The following is a 23,620-nucleotide window of genomic DNA, read 5'->3' as shown; positions in this document are numbered from 1 at the left end:
CTGCAGCCTTGAACTCCTGACCTCAGCCAATCCTCTTGCCTAAGCCTCCTGAGTAGTTGAGACTACAGGCATGCATCTCCCCGCCCAGCTCTATATGTGCTTTTTATTTTTATTTTTATTTTTTTTGAGACAGAATCTCACTCTGTCACCCAACCTGGAGTGCAGTGGTGCAATCTCATCTCCCTACCTCTGCCTCCCAGATTCAAGTGATTCTCCTGCCCCCGTCTCCCGAGTAGCTGGGATTACAGGTGCCCACCACCATGCCCAGCTAATTTTTGTATTTTTATTAGAGACAGGGTTTCGCCATGTTGTTGGCCAGCCTGGTCTCAAACTCCTGCCTTCAAGTGATCTGCCTGCCTCAGACTCCCAAAGTGCTGGGATTACAGGTGTGAGCCACTGCGCCCAGCCATGTGCCTTTTTTTAAAGAGACTTGGTTTTGCCATGTTTCCCAGTCTGGTCTTGAACTCCTGGCTCAAGCAACCCTCAGCTTCCCAAAGTGCTGGGATTATAGGTGTGAGCCCCCACGCCCAGCCTGTATGTGCTTTTAAACATACTTTGCCAGCACAATATTTTCTACTTTGGTGGTGGTTTTTTGTTTGTTTTTTGTTTTGTTTTTTTCAGATTTTGTGTATAAAGTGAGATTAATCTAACTATTTCAATATGTATAATTTAGATGCTCTCAAAATGTGACCATAGGCTGGGTGTGGTGGCTCACACCTGTAATCCCAAACACTTTGGGAAGCAGAGGCAGGAGGATTGCTTAAAGCAAGGAGTTCAAGACCGGTGTAGACAATATAGTGAGACGCCGGCTCTACAAAAAAATAATAATTTTTTTTAATGTAGGCCATGGCCAGGCACGGTGGCCCACGCCTATAATCTCTGCACTTTGAGAGGCCGAGGTGGGTGGACATTTGAGGTCAGGAGTTCAAGACCAGCCTGGCCAACATGGTGAAACCCCGTCTCTACTAAAAATACAAAAATTAGCTGGGTGTGATGGCACACGCCTGTAATCCCAGCTACTCGGGAGGCTGAGGCAGGAGAATTGCATGAGCCTGGGAGAAGGGGGTCGCCGTGAGCCAAGATTGTGCCACTGCACACCAGCCTGGCGGATAAAGTGAGACTCTGTTTTTTGGGGGGTTTTTTGGTTTTTTTTTTTTTTTGAGATAGTGTAGGCCGGGCATGGCAGCTCACACCTGTAATCCCAGCACTTCGGGAAGCCAAGGCAGGCGGATCACTTCGAGGTCAAGAGTTCGAGATCAGCCTGGCCAATATGGTGAAACCCTGTCTCTACTAAAAATACAAAAATTAGCCGGGTGTGGTGGCACATGCCTGTAATCCCAGCTACTCGGGAGGCTGAGGCAAGAGAATTGCATGAGCCTGGGAGATGGAGGTTGCCATGAGCCAAGATTGTGCCACTGCACACCAGCCTGGCCGATAAAGTGAGACTCTGTCTCAAAAAAAAAAAAAAAAAAAATGTAGGCCGGGCACGGCAGCTCACACCTGTAATCCCAGCACTTTGGGAGGCCGAGGTGGGCAGATCACTTTGAGGTCAGGAGTTTTAGACCAGCCTAGCCAATATGGTGAAACCCTGTCTCTACTAAAAATACAAAAATTAGCTGGACGTGGTAGCATGCCCCAACTACTTAGGAAGCTGAGGCAGGAGAATCGCTGGAACCCAGGAGGTAGAGGTTGCAGTGAGCTGAGATCACGCCACTGCACTCCAGCCTGGGTGGCAGAGTGAGACCCTGTCTCAAAAAAAAGAAAAAAGTAACCACATAAAATATGCCCATTTGTAAAATTAATCTTTTCTCTTTTTCTTGATTTTAGGTTCCTACTCATTCGTTTAAAAGAATTTTGTGGAGAATTTCTCAAGAAAAAACTTCATCTCTCAAATTGTGTGGCAATTCATAGCTTAGCACACATGTACACCCTGAGCCAACTTGCTCTAAAGGCTGCTGATATGATACGGAGAAATTTCCACAAAGTGATTCAGGATGAAGAATTTTATACGTTACCTTTCCATCTCATTAGAGACTGGCTTTCAGATTTGGAAATTACGGTTGATTCTGAAGAGGTTCTCTTTGAAACCGTTTTGAAATGGGTTCAGAGAAATGCTGAAGAGAGAGAGAGATACTTTGAAGAACTTTTTAAATTGCTCAGGTTGTCCCAGATGAAACCTACCTACCTTACTCGACATGTCAAACCAGAGAGGCTGGTAGCCAATAATGAAGTTTGTGTCAAGTTGGTCGCTGACGCAGTGGAGAGACATGCTCTGAGAGCTGAGAATATACAATCTGGCACATGCCAGCACCCCACTTCTCATGTCTCACTATTGCCTCGTTATGGGCAAAACATGGATGTGATCATGGTTATTGGAGGTGTGTCAGAAGGAGGGGACTATTTAAGTGAATGTGTGGGATATTTTGTTGATGAGGACAGATGGGTAAATCTGCCACATATTCATAATCACCTCGATGGACATGCTGTTGCAGTAACAGAATCCTACGTGTATGTTGCTGGATCAATGGAGCCAGGGTTTGCTAAAACTGTAGAAAGGTATAACCCAAATTTGAATACATGGGAACATGTTTGTAGTCTGATGACAAGAAAGCATTCTTTTGGACTAACAGAAGTCAAAGGGAAGCTCTATAGCATTGGAGGACATGGCAACTTTAGTCCTGGTTTTAAAGATGTGACTGTTTATAATCCTGAGCTTGATAAATGGCACAACTTGGAATCGGCACCAAAGATTCTTCGAGATGTCAAAGCACTAGCCATTGAAGACCGGTTTGTATACATTGCCGCCCGCACTCCTGTAGACCGGGACACTGAAGATGGATTAAAGGCTGTAATTACTTGCTATGATACAGAGACTCGACAGTGGCAAGATGTGGAATCTTTGCCGCTTATTGACAATTACTGCTTTTTCCAAATGTCTGTGGTCAATTCAAACTTTTATCAGACAGCATCATGTTGTCCCAAGAGTTATTGTTTAGAAAACGAAGAGGCAGTAAGAAAAATTGCCAGCCAAGTGTCTGATGAGATCCTTGAAAGCTTGCCTCCAGAAGTCCTAAGCATCGAAGGAGCAGCCATTTGCTATTACAAAGATGATGTCTTTATTATAGGAGGCTGGAAAAACAGTGATGATATTGATAAACAGTATCGGAAAGAAGCCTACCGATATTGTGCGGAGAGGAAGAGGTGGATGCTTCTTCCTCCTATGCCACAACCTCGTTGTAGAGCCACTGCTTGTCACGTGAGGATCCCATACCGGTACTTGCATGGCACACAGAGATACCCTATGCCTCAAAACCTGATGTGGCAGAAGGACCGCATCAGACAGATGCAAGAGATACATCGTCACGCCCTGAACATGAGGCGAGTGCCAAGCTCTCAGATTGAATGCTAGGTTCTCTCAAGCGTGCCGATTAAAACTGTTAAACCATTTCGTGAAGCTGAAGATATCCAGGCTGTTACTTGAAAAAGTATGTCGATAACTTACTTTCTACATGAACTGATTATTACCCCATATAAAGGAAATAGAGTTAAAAACTAAAGAATGGGAGACTCAGTTCAATACATGGTCATTTTGTTAGCTTGCAATTTTTGTCTTTGGTTTGTTTGTTTTGTGCTAGCTAAATAAGATCTTATTAAGGAGAAGTGGAAAAATCAGGTGTAGTTGCTTAGCTGTTTTCTTGCCAACGAGTTATAACTCCTTTGTCTTGGGGACTTATGTTTTGAACATGCTTTAAGCACCAATTTTATTTGCACATTTACTTTGATATTCTTTTTCATTTTTTATTAAATGATTGGTTTTGGCAAGATCTGACTTCTGCATTGAGCCCTCATCTGCAGGAGGCATGTGCAATAGTGAGACCGAAATTTGGATGAAAACACTCAATATTTCAGCAAGATAATTTGAGAATGTTCGCATTGATATTTTCTTATGTTTATCTAGAAATGCCACTTTCTTTCCTAGAAGATGTGACTGATGAGAAATTTTTTATTGGCTCATGCATTTTTTGAATATTTTTCATTAGCAGCTGTTTATAGACTTTAAGCCTTCAATCTGAGGTGAGGGTAGTTGGCAAAAGTATAGATCTTTAGCTAATTGACTAAATACAGAGCAAGTTACATGTGTGAACTTTGTTTCTCTAAGAAGAAAAGTATTAGTGTAGACTGAGAAAAGGCATTTAAAATTTTTTCAACATTTTTTTCGGGAGTTGCAGGATTATTTGAGGATATGTTAATGAGTGTAAATAATGCCTATGACAATCGACACTCAATGCCTTCCACTTTAATTTTTGCTCTAATGCATATTATATAGAATCTTCATTATTCCTTTTTTTTTTTTTTTTTTTTTTTTTGCTCTTGTTGCCCAGGCCGGAGTGCAGTGGTGCAATCTCAGCTCACTGCAACCTCTGCCTGCCAGGTTCGAGTGATTCTCTTGCCTCAGCATCCCGAGTAGCTGGGATTACAGGTACCCGCCATCATGCCTGGCTAATTTTTGTGCTTTTAGTAGAGACAGGGTTTCACCATGTTGGCCAGGCTGGTCTTGAACTCCTGACCTCAGGTGATCCGCCCGCCTCAGCCTCCCAAAGTGCTGGGATTACAGGCATGAGCCACCGCGCCCAGTCCATTATTCTTTTCTACAAGAAACTGTTTTTTTCCAAAATGGGAAGGAAGTCACAATTTAGAGAAATGTTGCTAAAGAGAAGCCTTATTATTTCTGATTGTTATATTTTATCCAGTTGCCCTACACTTTTAAACTTTGCCTGAGCCTAGGATACCAAATTTGGGTACATAATTTTGGCTTTTAAAGGTTTATGGGCTGAGCACGGTGGCTCATGACTGTAATCCCAGCACTTTGGAGGAGGCTGAGGTGGGCAGATTTTGAGCCCAAGAGTTCAAGACCAGCCTGGGAAACATAGCAAGACCCTGTCTCTACAAAAAGTACAAAAATTAGCTGAGTGTGGTAGCTGGCACGTGCCTGTAGTCCTTCCTGCTTGAGGCCAAGGTGGGAGGATCACCAGAGCCTGGGGAGGTTGAGGCTGAAATGAGCCGTGATCATGCCACTCTGCCCTGGGTGACAGAGAGACGGTGTCTCAAATAAAAATTAAAAAGATCACTGAAGCTATCTTTTATTTAGTTTTATGCATTGTTCTAATTCTCTTATGTCTCCTGAGCTTTATAAAAGTTAGCACTCAAATTGACTTTTTTTTGGGGGGGGTCGGGGATGGGGTCTCAGTTTGTCACCCAGGTTGGGGTGCAGTGGTACACTCTCGGCTCACTACAACTTCCACCTCCCGGATGCAAGCCATCCTGCCACTTCAGCCTACTGAGTAGCTGGGACTACAGGCACACGCCACCACGCCCAGCTAATTTTTTTTTTGTATTTTTGGTGGAGACAGGGTTTCTCCATGTTGCCGAGGCTGGTCTCCAACTCCTGGGCTCAGGAGATCCACCCGTGTCAGCCTCTCAAGGTGCTAGGATTAGGTGTGAGCCACCACGCCCAGCCTCAAATTAACTTTTTTTTTTTTTTTTTTGGAAACAGTCACGCTTTGTCGCCCTGGCTGGAGTGCAGTTGCGCAGTCTCAGCTCACTGCAACCTCCACCTCCCAGGTTCATGCAATTCTCCTGCCTCAGCCTCCTGAGTAGCTGGGATTACAGGTGTGTGCCACCACGCCCAGCTAATTTTTCTATTTTTAATAGAGATGGGGTTTCACCATGTTGGTTAGGCTGGTCTCGAACTCCTGACCTCGTGGTCTGCCCACCTCAGCCTCCCAAAGCGCTGGGATTACAGGTGTGAGCCACCATGCCCGGCCCTCAAATTTACTCTTAATGCTCAGTTAGTATAAAGGATTCCTAACAGTTTACAATGTGGTTTTCTTGTTTTTGTTGTTGTTTTGGTTTTTTAAGATATGAGGTCTCACCTTATTGGCCAGGCTGGTCTCAAGCTCCTTTCCTCAAGCAATCCTCCCACCTTGACCTCCCAAAGAGCCACCTGTCCAATGATTTATCCTGTTTCTTAAGGACTGTCTTTACCTTCTTAGACATTTTGGCATACCATTCTAGAAGTCAAATTCCAAGTGCAGTGATTTTTTTTTCCCTAGTCCATTATAGTTAATCTTGTTAGTGATCAAATACCAAAAGAGAAAAGCACAACCAGAAATTTTGGCTATTTGCTGCAAGACTAATAGTTGTAGGTCTGGGGCTCTATACTAAGAACTTGAAATTTTTAAATTAGTATCCCTGCCTAGGTGAAAAGTTTTTAATAAATATGTTGAAAATCAACTTTAAATCCATTTAATTTCGATTGGAGTGGGCGTGAGAAACTGCAAGTCTATTTCTACATATAAGGATATATTATCCTATCCCACCACTACCTTTTTCTCAATTTCTATTTCTTTGTAGTTATTTTAATAAAAGCCGTTTGGATTCTGAGAAGCACTAATTCTTAGTTGTGAGAGATCTATGCAAGTAAGAATCATTAAATGAAGCTCACTAAATGAAGTTCTCATTTCTCTCCAATAGACTATGCTAGCAAACTTCGTTTTCTTGATTGTATTTAAATAATTTAGTGTCTCACTACGATAATAGTTTTTCACTGGGAGGGTGTGATGTGTTTTTTGTTTTTTGTTCTCAGAGTTGTCTTCTGAGATAATCATTACCAAGTCATTTGTGGGGTTGTGTTTTTTTCACATGATGTGACAGAAATTATAACTCATAAGATTTAGGCATAATCTGGTTTTAAAACCTTGATTGAAACTGTTGTTTTTTAACTTAGCAGGCAGCCTAGCCCATGGCTGAAAAGAAGGGGTAAGTCCTTCATTGCATGATGATGTGTGCAGGTTTTCCTGATTTTCTAATTTGTATATTTGAATTCACATGTGTAATTTCACATCAATAACTTGTGTTTCTGAAATATCCTAACTAACTTGTTAATAAGGAAAAAACCAGATTTGCTTAAATCTGTTCAAGGCTGACATTCTGAAATTCTAAACTGGAAATAACTTCCCAGAGTATTTGGAAAGGTTCTAATTACAAGGATCAGGCCTAAAATAGCTTCTTGGGAAAGAAATTTCCTTTTTGATGAGAAAACTTAAAATACTGTTTTTGGTAATGTATGCAGTTAAAAACATGACTTTAGAAAGACAGCTTAATGTGTATTCAAGCAAACCTTTGTTTTGTTGCTTTTGCTTTTGTTTGTAGAAAAGAGAGGAGGTCATTATACCAATAAGTAATAGTATATATAACTTTGAGTGAGGCTACTTATATCTTAGAATGGGTATCCTTGAACTATACCCCACCATGGCTTAAAAAAATCAGTGGTATATATTGAGAATGTCAGTCATGAGCTTAGTGTTTAAGTAACACATCCCACTTACAGTTGTTTGCATGATTAGTCTTGTGTATCATGATGTTCAACTTTGCTTTTGCTGTGCCAGTTCAAAAATAACTTTTTTGCTAAAAACTCTTAAAATTCATGACATAAGTTTTGTTTTGATCACCTGGTTTTATATAGTATTTCTGGGACCAAAAAATTTAAATATACCTTTTTAATATAGAACAGAAGTTTGAAGCTGGAAAGATAGCGTTTATGGAAGATTTATGTGCTTTTGTGTTTTTTAAACCCGTCAGGCTGCTGGTAAGGCAGTTTCTAGGGCTCACTTTTCCTCCTTACCTCTTGACTAGTGTAGCATGTGGTATGTTTAAAATATTTCATTTTCTGCTTCGTAATTCTAATGTCAACACTATACTGTATGTAGACAGGAGAGTTGATTTGTATATTTTAGTTATTTGGTCTAATCAAGCATAACTAAAGGGACTTCTTTTTTGATACTTTTCTCAAATTAAGTTTAAATATAGTATACTGGCCACATTTCATGTCTTTGAAAGTGTTGTACATTACTGTAAACCAAGTACTCTGTCTACACCAGAGGGTGCTTTAACTGTACAATATTTGAGAAACAATTCAGTCTCTCAAACATTTTGGCACAGTTGATCGCTCCAGTTTGTTACTTTCTTGAGAATAGTCCATTTTTTGTTTTTGTTATTATACCGTATGTTCTGGTCATTGGAAACAGAACAGCTCATAGTTGAGTGATGTAATATAATAGCAGTAATATAACCTAGTAGTCATTTTGCTTCAAATAATTTAATTAGATAGCAAAATCACTGCTGTTTGTTTATTACATTTGTAGGGCTTTTTGTCTTACTCAGTGACCATCACTACGAATGTCTTACATTGAAGCACAGACTGCAGAGCACTTGTTAACTTAGTCCTCCTGCATAATGCACTCGTGAAAAGTAGTGCTTGCTAGGTGTTTGAAGATTTTATGATCTGTGTGCTTGGGCTCGTTGAGTTATTTGTAAAATAAACATTTAGTTTGAGTTGATGCAGTAAGTTTTTTGGGCTAGTAGTATCCAGGTCCCTACTCTACTGAAAATACAATCTTCACTATCTCCTCTTAAGTCAGAGGAGATGTAGTATTTAGAACACCTTGAGACATGACATTGTAAAATAGCTTGTTTTATGTTCCTGAAGCTATCTTGTTCTCTGTTAAAGCTACTAATTGTCTCAGTGTAAGTTTTAAATAAACATATTTCTTTAAAGCTGGTTTGTACTGTGTGACTTTTTTTTCTTCTTTATGCACTGTCGGATATAATTGCCTTCTTCCATCCCTCCTGCTCCCTCATTTATCCAGCCATTGGCTCTCTTAACTTGAACATTTTCCAGTACTCTTCAAAGTTTAAACACTGCATTTAAAAAAAAAAAGAATTAATTCTTATTGCTTAGACTTTTTATTAGCTAAACGAAGAGGCTCATACAGGTAGGGTACTTGTCGAAGCAGAATATTTTACTTCATCTCGCAGTGCTAATCCTGGGAAGTTGTCCCGTCTAGCTGCATATTCCTCAACATTGGCCAGCTCTGGTACTACACAGCAGCTCAGAGCACTGCGGTATATATTCATGTCATGAGCATCATACCACTCATCGGTCTTTTCATCATAGCACTCAACATTAAAGGTGGTGGTAAAACCATTAAAGCCACCCACCACAAACAAGAGGTCGTCCACCACCTCGATGCCAAAATTGCTACGAGGATTAAACATAGTGGGAATTGTGCGCCAAGTGTTAGCCACAGGGCTGTAGGCTTCGGCACTCCTAAGTCGATTAGCTCCATCAAAGCCACCTACCTGTGGATAGCAAAAGAAACACGGTTGACTGCTAACCATTGATTCTGTTCACTGAGGAAGCCCTTGTTGGTGGTACCAGTGATTTCATAACTCCCTCTTCCATTATCTTCCATGAGAAAAAGCTTTTCAGCCGGGTACAGTGGCTCATGCCTGTAATCCCAGCACTCTGGGAGGCCGAGGTGGGTGGATCATGAGGTCAGGAGATGGAGACCATCTGGGCTAACACGGTGAAACCCCATCTCTACTAAAAATACAAAAAATTAGCTGGGCATGGTGGCGGGTGCCTGTAGTCCCAGCTACTCGGGAGGCTGAAGCAGGAGAATGGTATGAACCCGGGGGGCAGAGCTTGCAGTGAGCCGAGATCCTGCCACTGCAGTACAGCCTGGGCAACAGAGCGAGACTCTGTCTCAAAAAAAAAAAAAAAAGCTTTTCAAATACTTACCAATAGTAGCATAAACCCATTTACTAATATAAAATCTAGGGGTAATGTTTTCTTTTTTTTGTAGTACTAGATAAACTTACTGCATATACATGTTCTCCATAAGCAATCACGCCTATTCCACTCCTCCTGCTTCTCATGGGTGCTATGACTGTCCACTGATTACTTTCAGTGTTGTATACTTCTGCTGTAAACAGGCACTCGTTTCCATTAAACCCACCACATATGTAGACCTGTGTGAAGAGTTCCAAGATTATTAAAATTCCCACTCTAGGGAGTAGAAAGAAAGGATATGTGTGTAGTGGTAGTGGGCACTTAATTCCAGTCTGTACAGTCTGAATTTCTTTTTTTCATATGTGCATGCATTGCTTTTTATTTATTTTTTAGAGACAGAGTCTCACTTTGTCACCCAGGCTGGAGTCCAGTTGCGCCATCTCTGCTCACTCCGCCTCCCGGGATCTAACAATTCTCCTGCCTCAGCATCCGGAGTAGCTGGGACTACAGGCACACACTGCCACGCCCTGCTAATTTTTTGTATTTTAGTACAGACAAGGTTTCACCGTGTTGTCCAGGCTGGTCTCGAACTCCTGAGTTAAGGCAATCCATCCCCCTCGGCCTCCCAAAGTGCTAGGATTACAGGCATGATACACTGTGCCCAGCCTAAATTTATTTTTATTTTTTGAGATGGAGTCTCGCTCTGTTGCCTGGGCTGGAGTGCAGTGGAGCTATCCCGGCTCACTACAACCTCCACCTCCTGAGTAGCTGGAATTACAGGTGTGCACCACTGTGCCTGGCTAATGTTTGTATTTTTAGTAGAGACCGGGTTTCACCATGTTGGCCAGGCTGGTCTCAAACTCCTGACCTCAAGTGATCCACCCACCTTGGCCTCCCAAAGTGCTGAGATTACAAACACAAGACACTGGGCCCTGCCACAATTTTTTTTTTTTTTTTTTTTTGAGACGGAGTCTTGCTCTGTCATCCAGGATGGAGTGCAGTGGCGCAATCTTGGAGCACTGCAACCTCCGCCCACTGCAGCCTCCGCCTCCCAGATTCAAGTGATTCTCCACCTCAGCCTCCTGAGTAGTTGGGACTACAGGTGCCCGCCACCACGCCCGGCTAATTTTTTGTATTTTTAGTAGAGACAGGGTTTCACCATGTTAGCCAGGATGGTCTCGATCTCCTGATCTCGTGATCCTCCCGCCTCGGCTTGCCAAAGTGCTGGGATTACAGGCGTGAGCCACCGAGCCCAGCCTGCATTACTTTTTTTTTCTTTTTTCTTTTGAGATGGAGTCTTGCACTGTTGCCCAGGCTGGAGTGCAGTGGCGCCATCTTGGCTCACTGAAATCCTCTGCCTCCTGGGTTCAAGCGATTCTCCTGCCTCAGCCTCCCGAGTAGGTGGGATTACAGGCGCCCGCCACCAGGCCTGGCTAATTTTTTGTATTTTTAGTAGAGACAGGGTTTCACTATGTTGGCCAGGCTGGTCTTGAACTCCTGACCTAGTGATCCGCTCGCCTCGGCCTCCCAAAGTGCTGGGATTACAGGCTTGGGGCACCGCGCCTGGCCTTGCATTACTTTTTAATAAGCAAAATAAAAGGCAGTTGCAACTAGTCACCTTGTCAATTGAAGAAAGAATGAGTGCTCCAAAGTGAATACTGCCACTGCGTCTTCCAACCACCCCAAAAAAGAGCAGTATCATTTCTGGGCTTGTACTTTGCATCCACCTCTTCCCTTCCCACCCTGGTCCTTTACCTTCCCATAGAGTGTTGTGGCGCTTGCATCACTCCTCTGTTCGTGCATGGGGGCGATGAGTGTCCATTGATTGGTCTCTGGCTCATAACGTTCAGCAGTGTTTAGACGCACGTAGCCATCAAATCCTCCCATGGCATAAATAAAATTGCTGAGGACTGTCACACTGACATAGCAACGTCTGGAGTGCATCGGGGCCACCTGATGCCAAGTTTTCTTGACTGGGTCAAAACGCTTAACACTATTGAAATAGTCTACACTATCAAACCCCCCAATGATATACACATAGCCTTTCAAATAGGCTGCCCCATGGTAGGCACGGGGACTCTCTTCCTCACAAGTAACATTCACCCATCTGTCTGCCCGAGCGTCATACGCCTCAATGGCATTGGTGGGGCTCCCACCACTCCAGCCACCAATTGCAAAGAGGATGGCATAGGGCAAGCGGGGTCTGGTGAGTGGGTTGGTGAAATCAGAATTAGAGGGTCCATTCATGTTGAGGTCATACATGGCCTTTAGGGCATTAATGATGACTGGTTTGCATTCCTCACTGTCTTTGACATAGTCATTCATCTTAACATTGTTCATGAAGTACTCAGCATGCATTAGGGCCAGGCGAACCTGAGAAGCAAACGCAGAAAGTCATTCAGGTGACCTGAGAGTGCCAGGAAATCCCACATCCTTAACTCCCATTTTACAATCTGCCTTTGAATTGCTGGAAATATTTTGGTTTGTTTTTGATGTACAAGTCACAGTTTAAATAGTCGATTTTGAGGTTCACACCATAATCCCAGCACTTTGGGAGGCCGAGGCAGGCGGATCACTTGAGGCCAGGAGTTTGAGACCAGCCTGGCAACATAGTAGAGACCCTGTCTCTACTAAAAATACAAAAGTTGGGGCCAGGCGAGGTGGCTCACGGCCGTAATCCCAGCACTTTGGGAGGCCGAGACAGGCGGATCACCTGAGGTCAGGAGTTGTAGACCAGGCTAGCTAACATGGCAAAACTCCATCTCTACTAAAAATACAAAAATTAGCTGAGTGTGGTGGCACGCACCCGTAATCCCAACTACTCAGGAAGCTAAGGCAAGAGAATTGCTTGAGCCAGGGAGGCAGAGGTTGCAGTGAGCCGAGATCGCCCTACTGCACTCCAGCCTGGGCCACAGAGCGAGACTCTGTCTCAAAAAAAAAAAAAAAAATACAAAAATACAAAAATCAGGCTGAATGCAGTGGCTCACACCTGTAATCCCAGCACTTTGGGAGGCCGAGGTGGGCAGATCACTTGAGGTCAGGCATTTGACACCAGCCTGGCCAACATGGTGAAACCCCCATCTCTACTAAAAATACAAAAATTAGCTGGGCGTGGTGGCAGGTGCCTATAATCCCAGCTACTCAGGAGGCTGAGGCAGGAGACTCGCTTGAACTGGGGAGGTGGAGGTTGCAGTGAGCCGAGATCGCACTACGACACTCCAGCCTGGGCAACAGAGCTAGACTCCATCTCAAAAAAAAAGAAAAAAAAATTAGCCAGGCATGGTGCCGCATGCCTGTAGTCCCAGCTACTCTGGAGGCCAAGGCGTGAGAATTGCTTGAACCCAGGAGGCGGAGGTTGCAGTGAGCTGTGATCACACCACAGCACTCCAGCCTGGGTGACAGAGTGACACTTGTCTCAAATAAATACTCGTCAGCCGGGCGCAGTGGCTCATGCCTGTAATCCCAGCACTTTGGGAGGCCGAGGAGGGCGGATCACGAGGTCAGGAGATCAAGACCATCCTGGCTAATACGGTGAAACCCCGTCTCTACTAAAAATACAAAAAGGTAGCCAGGCGTGGTGGCGGGTGCCTGTCATCCCAGCTACTGGGGAGGCTGAGGCAGGAGAATGGCATGAACCCGGGAGGCAGAGGTTGCAGTGAGCCGAGATCGCGTCACTGCACTCCAGCCTGGGCGACAGTGAGACTCCTTCTCAAAAAAAAAAAATAAAATAAATATTTTATTTTATTTTTTTTTATTTATGGGGAGGTGGTATATACATTTGGAAGCTGAGAATGAGTGAGATAGAAGGCACCTCAAGTGGCCAGAGAGCAATCCCATTCCTTGGCCAATGGTCAGTACTATTAGACCAGGAAAAACCATGGTAATTGTTCAGTAATTGAGCATGTCTGTATATGTAAAATATGCTTATTAGCACCAACTGACAACAATTGCGTGCAATACTTACGATTTTTTTTGTTGTTTTTTTGTTTTTTTGTTAATTTGAGACCAAGTCTCTCTCTGTCACCCAGCTGGAGTGCAGTGGTGTGATCTCGGCTCACTGCAGCCTCCGCCTCCCGGGTTCAAGTTACTCTCCTGCCTCAGCTTCCCGAGTAGCTGGGATTACAGGCATGCACCACCATACCCAGCTAATTTTTGTATTTTCAGTAGAGACAGTGTTCTGCTATGTTGGCCAGGCTGGTCTTGAACTCCTGACCTCAGGTGATCCACCTGCCTCCGCCTCCCAAAGTGCTAGGATTAGACATGAGCCACTGTGCCAGCCATGATTTCTAATTCAACTTCTACCTTGGGTATGGAGAAATTCATAGAAAGGAAAAAAGCTGAAAGGAATGTCAGCCTTTAGAATTTTTTTTTTTTTTTTTTTGAGGCAGGGTCTCGCTCTATTGCCCAGGCTGGATTGCAGTGAGGTGATCACAGCACACTGCAGCCTTGACCTCCCAGGCTCAAGCAGTCCTCCCATTTCAGCCTCCCACCCAGTAGGTGGAACTGCAGGCATGCACCACCAAGCCTGGTTAATTTTTAAATTTTATAATTTTTTTTCTTTTTTTTTGAGACGGAGTCTTGTTCTGTCACCCAGGCTTGAGTGCAGTGGCATGATCTCAGCTCACTGCAACCTCCGCCTCCCAGGTTCAAGCGATTGTTCTCCCTCAGCCTCTTGAGTAGCTGGGATTACAGGCGCCCACTACCATGCCCAGCTAATTTTTGTATTTTTAGCAGAGATGGGGTTTCACCATGTTGGCCAGGCTGGTCTCGAACTCCTGACCTCAGATGATCCGCCCACCTAGGCCAAAGTGCTGGGATTACAGGCGTGAGCCACTGCACTTGGCCAAATTTTATAATTTTTAAATTTTATAACCTATGTTGCCCAGGCTGGCCTCAAACTCTTGGCTCAAGTGATTCTCCCACCTTGGCCTCCCAAAGTGAGCCACCACAACCCACCTAGAATTATTTTGAAGGCTCTCTTCTTCCCCTACCACCAGGAAGGATTTTGGTCAAAGAATGTAACTTAGGTAAAAAGAACTAGTAATGCCAAGGGAAAAGACAGTTGCACAATTCCAGAGAATAGTAGATGCCTTCTATCTAAGGACATGTAAATACAGCCTTGGGATCTGTCATATGTCTGAATTTTGCTTTTAGGACAATCTCTCTGTGATAAACGAATCAAGAGTGAACACTGACCTTAGGAAGCAAAATTGAAATGTGCTGCTTTCTATTTTGGGGGTCATGAGAAATCCACTTTAAAATGGCCTCAAATACAGCATCTTCCTGTTTGACATTGAGCTCATCTTTCTCGATGATATCCTTAAGTTCGGTGACCGAGAGCTCTAAAAATTCCTCCGAGACTTTCACCATCTCCTCGAAGTTGTGCAGTATGAACATGTAGGCCTTCTGCCTCAGCTCAGGACAGTAGTAGTAGTCCGTGAACTTACAGATGCCGATACAATTATCCAAGCACAGCTCCGACTTGAGGAACTCGCAGCAACCCCTGACGATACCCATGATGTTAAACTGGTCTGCAGCGGCAAGCAGTTTCTCCACATTGTCCGGTGTGATAGGCACGGTCCGGGTGTATGCATACTCAATGATTAGCTTCATCATGTCGGGAGAAATGCCAGGGATGTTGTATACCTTCTTTTCAGTGTTGTTCCAGCCACTTGTAAACAAAGCTCTGGAAAAACAAAAAGAAACTAGCAGCCACAGAAACATTTCTCTCCTGTTAGGTGAGTACATTGGAAATGGCCTGAGGAAGTGGGGTGCAGGCATGTGCTATATACAGTGGACAAGAAGAACACCTTTCCAAGAACTCTGACTTTGGTCACTCTTACCTTGTGGATGGAGAAATTAAGAGCTAGAACTGAGAGTTAGACCCAGGTCTCTTGGGCCAGGCGTAGTGGCTCAAGCCTATAATCCCAGCACTTTGGGAGGCCGAAGTGGGTGGATCATGAGGTCAGGAGTTCAAAACCAGCCTGGCCAACGTGGGGAAACCCTGTCTCTACTAAAAATACAAAAATTAGCTGGGCGTGGTGGCACTTGCCTGTAGTCCCAGCTACTTGGGAGGCTGAGGCAGGAGAATCGCTTAAACCTGGGAGGCGGAGGTTGCAGTGAGCCAAGATCACGCTACTACACTCCAGCCTGGTGACAGAGTGCGACTCTATCTCAAAAAAAAAATTTTTTTTTTCATATAAAATATGAGATTGGGGTTGTGGGGGAGTCTCCCTATATTGCCCAGGCTGGTCTCGAACTCCTGGGCTCAAATGATGCTCCCGCCTCAGCCTCCCAAAGTGCTGGGATTATAGGTGTGAGCCACTGCATTCAGCCTAGAGTTTATATAGTCTTATCCCAGCAGCCACAGTGATTCTTATGAGTTTATGTTTCTTTGCTACTTGAAATCTTCCACTGAATTCCCTTCTTACTCAGGGTAAAATACAAAGTCCTTACCCAGGGAATGCTTAGGCCTCTGAGGTCTGGACCACTAATACCTCTCTGACCCTGTCTTCTTCCACCTTCCCTTCACTCTGTCTCCAGCCCAACCGGCCTCCTTGCTGTTCCTTAAGCACACCAGAGCTGCTTCCACCTTTGGTCCTTTGTACTTGCTGTGCCCTCTGCCTGGAAGGCTCCCCCACATCCGCATATTTCTTCCTCCTTCGTCCCCTTGAAGTCTTTGTTCAAATGTTACTGTGTCAGCAAGACCTTCTCTAACAATCCTAACAATGGGGCAGGGTGCACTGGCTCACACCTGTAATTCCAGCACTTTGGGAGGCCGAGGCAGGCAGATCATATGAGGCTAGGAGTTCGAGCCCAGCCTGGCCAACATCTCAAAACCCTATCTCTACAAAAAATACAAAAATTAGCCAGGCATGGTGGTGCATGTCTGTAATACCAGCCACTTGGGAGGCTGAGAATCACTTGAACCTGGGAGGTGGAGGTTGCAGTGAGAGCCAAGATCACACCACTGCACTCTAGCCTGGGGGAAACAGCGAGACTCTGTCTCAAAAAATAAAAATAAAATAAAAATAAAATGGCCACTCACTGCTTTTTATCTTCCTTCCTTTTCTTATTTTCCCAGGCATTTATGATGATTTGATATGCATTTTACTCATTTAATGCCTATTTCCCCATCCAGAGGGTAAACTTCAAGAGAACAGGAATACTTCTCTTTTTATTCATTGTTTTCTTTTCTTTTTTTTTTTGGAAACAGGGTCTTGCTCTGTCACCCAGGGTAGAGTGCAATGGCACGATCTTGGCTTACTGCAACCTCCAACTCCTGAGTGCAAGCAATTTTCCTGCCTCAGCCTCTTGAGTAGCTGGGATTATAGGCGTGTGCCACCACGCTCAACTGATTTTTGTATTTTTTAGTAGAGATGCGATTTCACCATGTTGGCCAGGCTGGTGTCATCATATTGGTCAGGCTTGACTCGCACTCCTGACCTCAGGTGATCTGCCCACCTCAGCCTCCCAAAGTGCTAGGATTACACGGGTGAGCCACCATGCCCGGCCTTTGCTTCCTTTTTCTAAGAGGTTTAAGGAAATGTGGTCTTAGAAATCAAATTCTTCCTCTAGAGCAGGGGTCTGCAAACCTACAGACTCTGTCCAAATTTGGCCCACGTCTTGTTTTCGTGCTGCCCACAAATTAAGAATGATTTTTACATTTTAAATGGCTGGAGGAAAAAATCTTTTTTTTTTTTTTTTTTTGAGATGGAGTCTCGCTCTGTCTCCCAGGCTGGAGTGCAGTGTCTTGATCTTGGCTCAGTGCAACCTCTGCCTCCCAGGTTCAAGCAATTCTCTGCCTCAGCCTCCCGAATAGCTGGGATTATAGGCGCCCACCACCATACCCAGCTTTTTGTATTTTTAGTAGAGAAGGGATTTCACCATCTTAGCCAGGCTGGTCTTGAATTCCCGACCTCATGATCCACCCACCTCAGCCTCCCAAATTGCTGGGATTCCAGGCGTGAGCCACTACGCCCGGCAGGTTGGGGGAGAAAATAAAAAGAATATTCTGTGACACCTGAAAATTATAATACATTCAAATTTCAGTGTCCATAAATAATCTTATTGGAACACAGCCACACCCATTCATTTAGTATTGTCTATGGCTGCTTTTGCAGTATAAAAACAGAGTTGAGTAGTTGCAACAGACTGTGTGGCCTGCAAAAACCTAAAACAATTTCTATTTGGTCTATTTCTGGACTCAGCTGAGCGCGTTGGCTCACGCCTGTAATCCCAGCACTCTGGGAGGCTGAGGCAGGCGGATCACCTGAAGTCAGGAGTTCAAGACCAGCCTGGCCAACATGGTGAAACCTCGTCTCTACTATAAATACAAAAAAATTAGCTGGGCGTGGTGGCAGGCACCTGTAACCCCAGCTACTCGGGAGGCTGAGGCAGGAGAATTGCCTGAACTTGGGAGGCAGAGGTTGCAGTGAGCAGAGATCGAGCCATTGCACTCCAGCCTGGATGACAAGAACAAAACTCCATCTCAAAAAAAAAAAAAAAGAAAGAAAAATTAGCCAGATGTGGTGGCACACAGCTATAATCCCAGATACTCAGGAGGCTGAGGCAGGAGAATCACTTGAACCCAAGAGGTGGAGGTTGCAGTGAGCCGAGATTGTGCCACTGCACTCCAGCCTGGGTGACAGAGCAAGACTCCATTTCAAAAAAATAAAAATAAAAAATAAATTGTGGACTCTGCTCTGTGGTCTACATGAATGAGAAGTTTTAGCAACAGGTAGGACACATTGATCATATCTTCATTGGAATTGATTACTCAAACATTTTCAGCTCATGAACAAAATAGCCCTTCTACCTCCTGGGTTACAATGGTTTTAGCCCAAACTCCCTTTTTCTTCTGATATTTCCCGGGTATTTCCCCCTCATCCCCCTTCCCATCCCCTTAATCTTTGTTAATTTATCACCCTGTTTGAAATGGTCTCTATTGGGATGGGGGTACAGGGGGGTCCCTGAAGTGGCATTGTCATCTGAGATCCAGTAGGGATGTCCAACCTTCCCAAAGGTTGGTTGGGTGAGAATCAAAGATGAAAGCACCTGGCCCATCAATAGTTGGTTGAAATCCAGTTGAAAAATCAGATCTTAAAGGCCGGATGCAGTGGCTCATGCCTGTAATCCCAGCACTTTGGGAGGCCAAGGCGGGTGGATCACGAAGTCAGGTGTTCGAGACCAGCCTGACCAACGAACGTGGTGAAACCCCGTCTCTGCTAAAAATACAAAAATTAGCTAGGCATGGTGGCGGAAGCCTGTAATTCCAGCTACTCGGGAGGCTGAGGCAGAAGAATCGCTTGAGCCTGGGAGGCAGAGGTTGCAGCGAGCCGAGATCACGCCACTGCATTCCAGCCTGGGGGACAAAGCGAGACTCCATCTCAAAAAAAGAAAAATCAGATCTTGCCAGGCGCGGTGGCTAATGCCTGTAATCCTAGCACTTTGGGAGGTCAAGACGGGCAGATCACCTGAGGTCAGGAGTTTGAGACCAGTCTGAGCAACGTGGCAAAACCCTGTCTCTACTAAAAATACAAAAATTAGCCGGGCATGGTGTCAGGCGCCTGTAATCCCAGCTGCTCGAGAGGCTGAGGTGGGAGAATGGATTGAACTGGGGAGGCAGAGGTTGCAGTGAGCCGAGATGGCGCCATTGCACTCTAGCCTGGGTAACAGAGTGAGACTTATCTTAAAAAAAAAAAAAAAAAGACAAAAATCAGATCTCTCAAGAGCAAAAGGAAAAAAACAAAACAAAACAAACAAACAAACAAACAAAAAAGAGAAAAAAGGCCCTGACCCTAGTCATGCCTCTTCAGAAGCCAAAGGAGCCAGGCAGGAGCTCCTGCCTGGACCAGAGTTGGCCAGGCACAGTGGTAATCCCAGCACTTTGGGAGACTAAGGCAGGAGGATCACTTTGGGCCAGGAGTTCAAGACCAGCCTGGGCAACATAGCGAGACTCCCTCTCTACAGAACATTTCAAAAGTAGCACAGACGTAGTGGCATGTGCCTGTAGACCTAGCTACTTGGGAGGCTGGAGTAGGTGGATTGTTTGAGCCCAGCAGTTCAAGGCTGCAGTGAGCTACGATTGCATCACTACACTCCAGCCTGGGTGAAAGAATGAGAGCTTATCTCTAAAAAAAAAATTTTTTTTTAAATTTTTAAGGAGCCCAGAGCTTTGACAGTCTCCCTAAAGTTAACGTGGTGGGGTGGGAACCAGAAAATGGATGAAAGTGTCTCAAAATGAGCCCAATTACCCCTTTGGCTTAATTTGGCAACCCTGTTATACCTAAAGTAGGAACTGCAGCTACAGAGGATGTTCTTATGGGCACTGAACTCAAAGCCATTGACCTTGATGACCACGTCGCAGAGCTTGCCCTCTAGTCTAAGCTCGTTGAAGATCTCACAGGCCATCGCACTCATCTTCCTTTCCATGTGAGGCTGGTGGAAACGTGTGGAGGCCGCCGCGCTCTCCATCTCCATGGCACCCTGGGACAGTGGAGAGAAGCTGCTTTCCTAGGGTTTCGGGGAGGGTTGTGAGGGGCCCCTTTAGCCAGCTGTCGCTCCTTTTCCCTACTACATTTTTCTTATAGGGTCTATCAGGCAACCCAAGTTCCAGAATCCTGGCCCTGCAGTGAGATCACAGGATTGTTCTCTCAGGTTCTGGAACTGCCTCCTGGACTTGTCCTCTTCCTTCTCCCCTCCTTACCACCCCACTTAGGCTGAAAACCACCTCACGCCTCCTTCTGTGTCCTCAAACCCAGAACAGGACCATGACCACTAGCATCATCTAAGTGTTTATTGATTCCAGCTCCTGTTACTCACCTGATACAGGTCTCTATCCCTGGAGCATCCATCTACCTTCCACAGCCCAACACTTGGCTCCCTAGACACCGAACTCAAGGAAATCCAAGTCAGTTGAGGCTGAAGGGAGAAGTAAAGCTGATTAAATTTCTTTCTTAGGCCGGGCGCAATGGCTCACACCTGTAATCCCAGCACGAGGTGGACGGATCACGAGGTCAAGAGATCAAGGCCATCCTGGCCAACATGGTGAAACGTCGTCTCTACTAAAAATACAAAAATTAGCTGGGCGTGGTGGCACATGCCTGTAATCCCAGCTACTCAGGAGGCTGAGGCAGGAGGATCGCTTGAACCCGGGAGATGGAGGTTGCAGTGAGCCAAGATTGCACCACTACACTCCAGCCTGGCGACAGAGTGAGATTCCATCTCAAAAAAAAAAAAAAAAATCTTTCTTTTTCTAGGGACGGGTTTCGCTCACTCACCTAGGCTGGAGTGCAGTGGTGTGATATAACTCACTACAGCCTCAACCTCCTGGGCTCAAGTGATCCTCCCACCTCAGCCTCCTGAATAGCTGGGATTGCAGGTGCTCTGCACCGTGCCCAGCCAACGCTGATTACATTTCAGAAAGCTGTCCCGGGTCTCCCAGTCCCCCTGGATGGGTTAGTCACTCAGTTTCTTCTGGAATGAGGAATGGCCTAGTTAACAGAGCCCCTTCTGGGTGATTAACAGAATTCAGTTTACGGCTCCTTCATCTCTCCTCCCATCCAGCCGTGTGGTTTTTCTGTTTTTGTTTCTGAGACAGGGTGTCATCTGTCACCCAGGCTGGAGTGCAGTGGTGTGATCTTGGCCCACCGGAGCCTGGACCTTCCGGGCTCAAGTGATCCACCTGCCTCAGCCTCCCGAGTAGCTGGGACTACAGTTGCGTGCCACCACGCCCGGCTAATTTTTGTATTTTTTGTAGAGACAGGGTTTCGTCATGTTGCCCAGGCTGGTCTCGAACTCTTCGGCTCAAGCGATCCTCCTGCCTCAGCCTCCCAAAGTCCTGGGATTACAGGCATGAGCCACCGCGCCCAGCCCCAGTCATGTTTTTGTCACACAAACTTTCAGCCTGGAAATGACCACGCTTGGCAAGGCTTTTCCTCCACAAAGAGTGGCAGAACCCTACCTACCCACGTAACCCCAACACCTTGGGACCTTCACCCTGCTCTTCACAATAAATAGAACCCTCCTCCAGTTTGCCTAGCGCACCCGGCAAGCCCACCCGGATCGCGGCCATCTCCCGGACCACTCGATTCTCGGCCCCGCCCACTTCCCCGGCCCCGCCCCGGCCCCGCCCCCCTGCCCGGGCTCCCGGCGGGAGGCGACGCCTGCGCAGTGCGGTCGCGGGGGCCGTCGTTGTCCCCCGAGCCGCCGACCGGGCCTCGAACGGGATGGCAGAGGAGGTGAGGAGGGAGGAAGCGTCCGGAGTGGGGCGGGCCCGGACTCCGACCCCCGGGGCGCTTCGAGCCCCCCAGCGGGTCACCGAGGCACCGCCGCTCCACCCAGGCCAGTAGCCGCCCCCTCGCGCACCCCGGCCCCGCCTCACACGCGCGCCCGAGCGAGCCCCGGGCTCCCCTCGGGCCCAGCGCGGCGCAGGGGTCAGTGGTTCTCTCGGGTCTCGGGACAGGTGAGCACCCTGATGAAGGCCACGGTCCTGATGCGGCAGCCTGGGCGGGTGCAGGAGATCGTGGGCGCCCTCCGCAAGGGCGGCGGAGACCGGTTACAGGTACCTCTGGGGCGTGCGGGGGCCGGCCAGGCTGGGGGCGGCTGGAGAGGCTTCCTGGCCATTGGGCCTTCCCGCTTTGCTCTGCCGCGGACCCCTCCTAGCTCTCTGCCCCAAGAAATGGCCGGGAGCTTGAAGGCGAGCGGGTTGGTTCGCCTGTCCTAAAACCCAGATTTCAGATTTCTCAATATGGTCATGCTGCTTCCTCTAATTGGACAGAAGGCGCCCACACCAGTACCTAGGGCCTTATCCTCCCCAAGCCAGCGGCTCCCCAGTAAGTTGAAGATGTCCAGATGGGCCGTAATGGTAGAGATCTCTTAGGAAGGACCTGATACTGAAGGAGTCAGAGGGGTCCTGAGTATTCACCCTCGCCCCCACACTAGGAGACTGCGTTTTCCTCAGGGTTAACGGGTACTAATTAGGATCACTTCCCCTCTATCCCTCTGTGTCACTCGGTAACTCCCCTAGGGCTTTGCCTACATCCTGGCCACTGAGCTGTATTGATTTCCATAATCATCCCCCAGGCTGAGGCAGGGCCACACTAGAATTCTGGTGCCTATTTAGGCATCATCTCTCTTTTGCCTTTTAGGTGATTTCTGATTTTGACATGACCTTGAGCAGGTTTGCATATAATGGAAAGAGATGCCCTTCTTCTTACAGTAAGTCACATCCTAGCTTCCCTTGTTGAGCTTGACAAGACGATGGGTTCTAAGGGACAAGTAAAAGGAGTTTTCTCTTTTTCCAGATATTCTGGATAATAGCAAGATCATCAGTGAGGAGTGTCGGAAAGAGGTGGGTTGCTCCTGTCCTTTATTCAGAAATGGTTGTCATTTGCTACTTCAAATGGTTCCTGATTGGAACCAAAGATTCCAGTATAGAGACCTTAGAAAATTAATTTTTAAAAACTTGTTGTTTTGCTAAGGAGGATCTAGTTTTAATACATTAAGACAGCTTTTCCTTACTGGCCAGGACATATGATGATTAATGGTTGGAACTGGACATTATACTTACTGTTGGCTATAGAGTTTACAAGAGATTTGAACATTCTGGAGGTTCAGCAACTTACCCAGGGTCATACAGCCAAATGGCAGAGCTTGTTTGTTTGTTTGTTTTGAGACAGGGTCTCACTCTGTCACCCAGGCTGGAGTGCAGTGGCTTGATCATTGCTCACTGCAGCCTTGACCTCCTAGGCTCAAGCGATCCTCCTGCCTCAGCCCTACTGAGTAGCTGGAACTATAGCCATGTGACATTACACCTAGCTAATTTTAAAAAATGTTTGTAGAGATGGGGTCTCACTATGTTGCCTAGGTTGCTCTTGAACTCCTGAGCTCAAGCAACCCTCTGCCTCAGCCTCCCCAAAGTGCTGGGCTTATAAGCATGAGCTACCACACCTGGCCTTTTTAAAAGAAAATTTCTATTCTTCT

General features: G+C 46.0%; 3 protein-coding genes across 11 annotated transcripts in view; 2 read left to right on the top strand and 1 right to left on the bottom strand.

Annotated features, from left to right (window-relative positions):
* Window positions 1-8,616, top strand: part of KLHL11 (kelch like family member 11) — a 16,908-nt gene extending 8,292 nt beyond the window's left edge. Inside the window, exons 2-3 of one of the 3 annotated variants that reach the window (XR_004249760.2) lie at window positions 1,828-3,485; window positions 6,788-6,847. Coding sequence is in view for 2 of the 3 variants with exons in the window: in XM_032163625.2 (XP_032019516.1) it covers window positions 1,828-3,409 (1,582 nt within the window). In the remaining variant the exon portion in view is untranslated. Of the gene's footprint in view, window positions 1-1,827 lie in introns of all 3 variants that reach the window. The other 2 variants (XM_032163625.2, XM_058445028.1) reach the window with 2 other exon arrangements.
* On the bottom strand, window positions 8,202-20,557 carry KLHL10 (kelch like family member 10). Of its 3 annotated transcripts, none has more exons than XM_058445030.1 (6): window positions 20,459-20,557; window positions 19,923-20,122; window positions 14,831-15,320; window positions 11,390-12,007; window positions 9,724-9,873; window positions 8,202-8,760 (listed from the first exon to the last, which is right to left on the bottom strand). In XM_058445030.1, exons 2-6 carry the CDS (start codon window positions 20,114-20,116, stop codon window positions 8,701-8,703), a joined length of 1,512 nt encoding a protein of 503 aa, XP_058301013.1. In that variant the 5' UTR covers window positions 20,117-20,122; window positions 20,459-20,557; the 3' UTR covers window positions 8,202-8,700. The 3 variants fall into 3 exon arrangements, with proteins under 3 accessions (XP_058301013.1, XP_032019512.1, XP_058301012.1); XM_032163621.2 differs by lacking the exon at window positions 8,202-8,760 and adding an exon at window positions 8,787-9,201; XM_058445029.1 differs by lacking the exons at window positions 8,202-8,760; window positions 9,724-9,873 and adding an exon at window positions 8,787-9,201.
* NT5C3B (5'-nucleotidase, cytosolic IIIB) lies at window positions 20,351-23,529 on the top strand. Of its 5 annotated transcripts, none has more exons than XM_058445032.1 (5): window positions 20,351-20,546; window positions 21,669-21,876; window positions 22,101-22,199; window positions 22,786-22,855; window positions 22,942-23,529. In XM_058445032.1, the coding sequence occupies exons 2-5, from the start codon at window positions 21,865-21,867 to the stop codon at window positions 23,115-23,117; spliced, it is 357 nt and encodes a 118-aa protein (XP_058301015.1). In that variant the 5' UTR covers window positions 20,351-20,546; window positions 21,669-21,864; the 3' UTR covers window positions 23,118-23,529. The 5 variants fall into 5 exon arrangements, 4 of the variants coding, with proteins under 4 accessions (XP_058301015.1, XP_058301017.1, XP_058301016.1 ...); XM_058445034.1 differs by having other exon boundaries at window positions 21,656-21,876; XM_058445033.1 differs by having other exon boundaries at window positions 20,357-20,467.
* Window positions 23,530-23,620: the final 91 nt, after the last annotated feature.

This window comes from Hylobates moloch, unplaced genomic scaffold (genome assembly GCF_009828535.3).
Source record: "Hylobates moloch isolate HMO894 unplaced genomic scaffold, HMol_V3 SCAFFOLD_10, whole genome shotgun sequence".
Taxonomy (NCBI): Eukaryota; Metazoa; Chordata; class Mammalia; order Primates; family Hylobatidae; genus Hylobates; species Hylobates moloch.
Note: the sequence above shows the minus strand (reverse complement) of the source record. Positions and strands in the feature narration are given on the sequence as shown.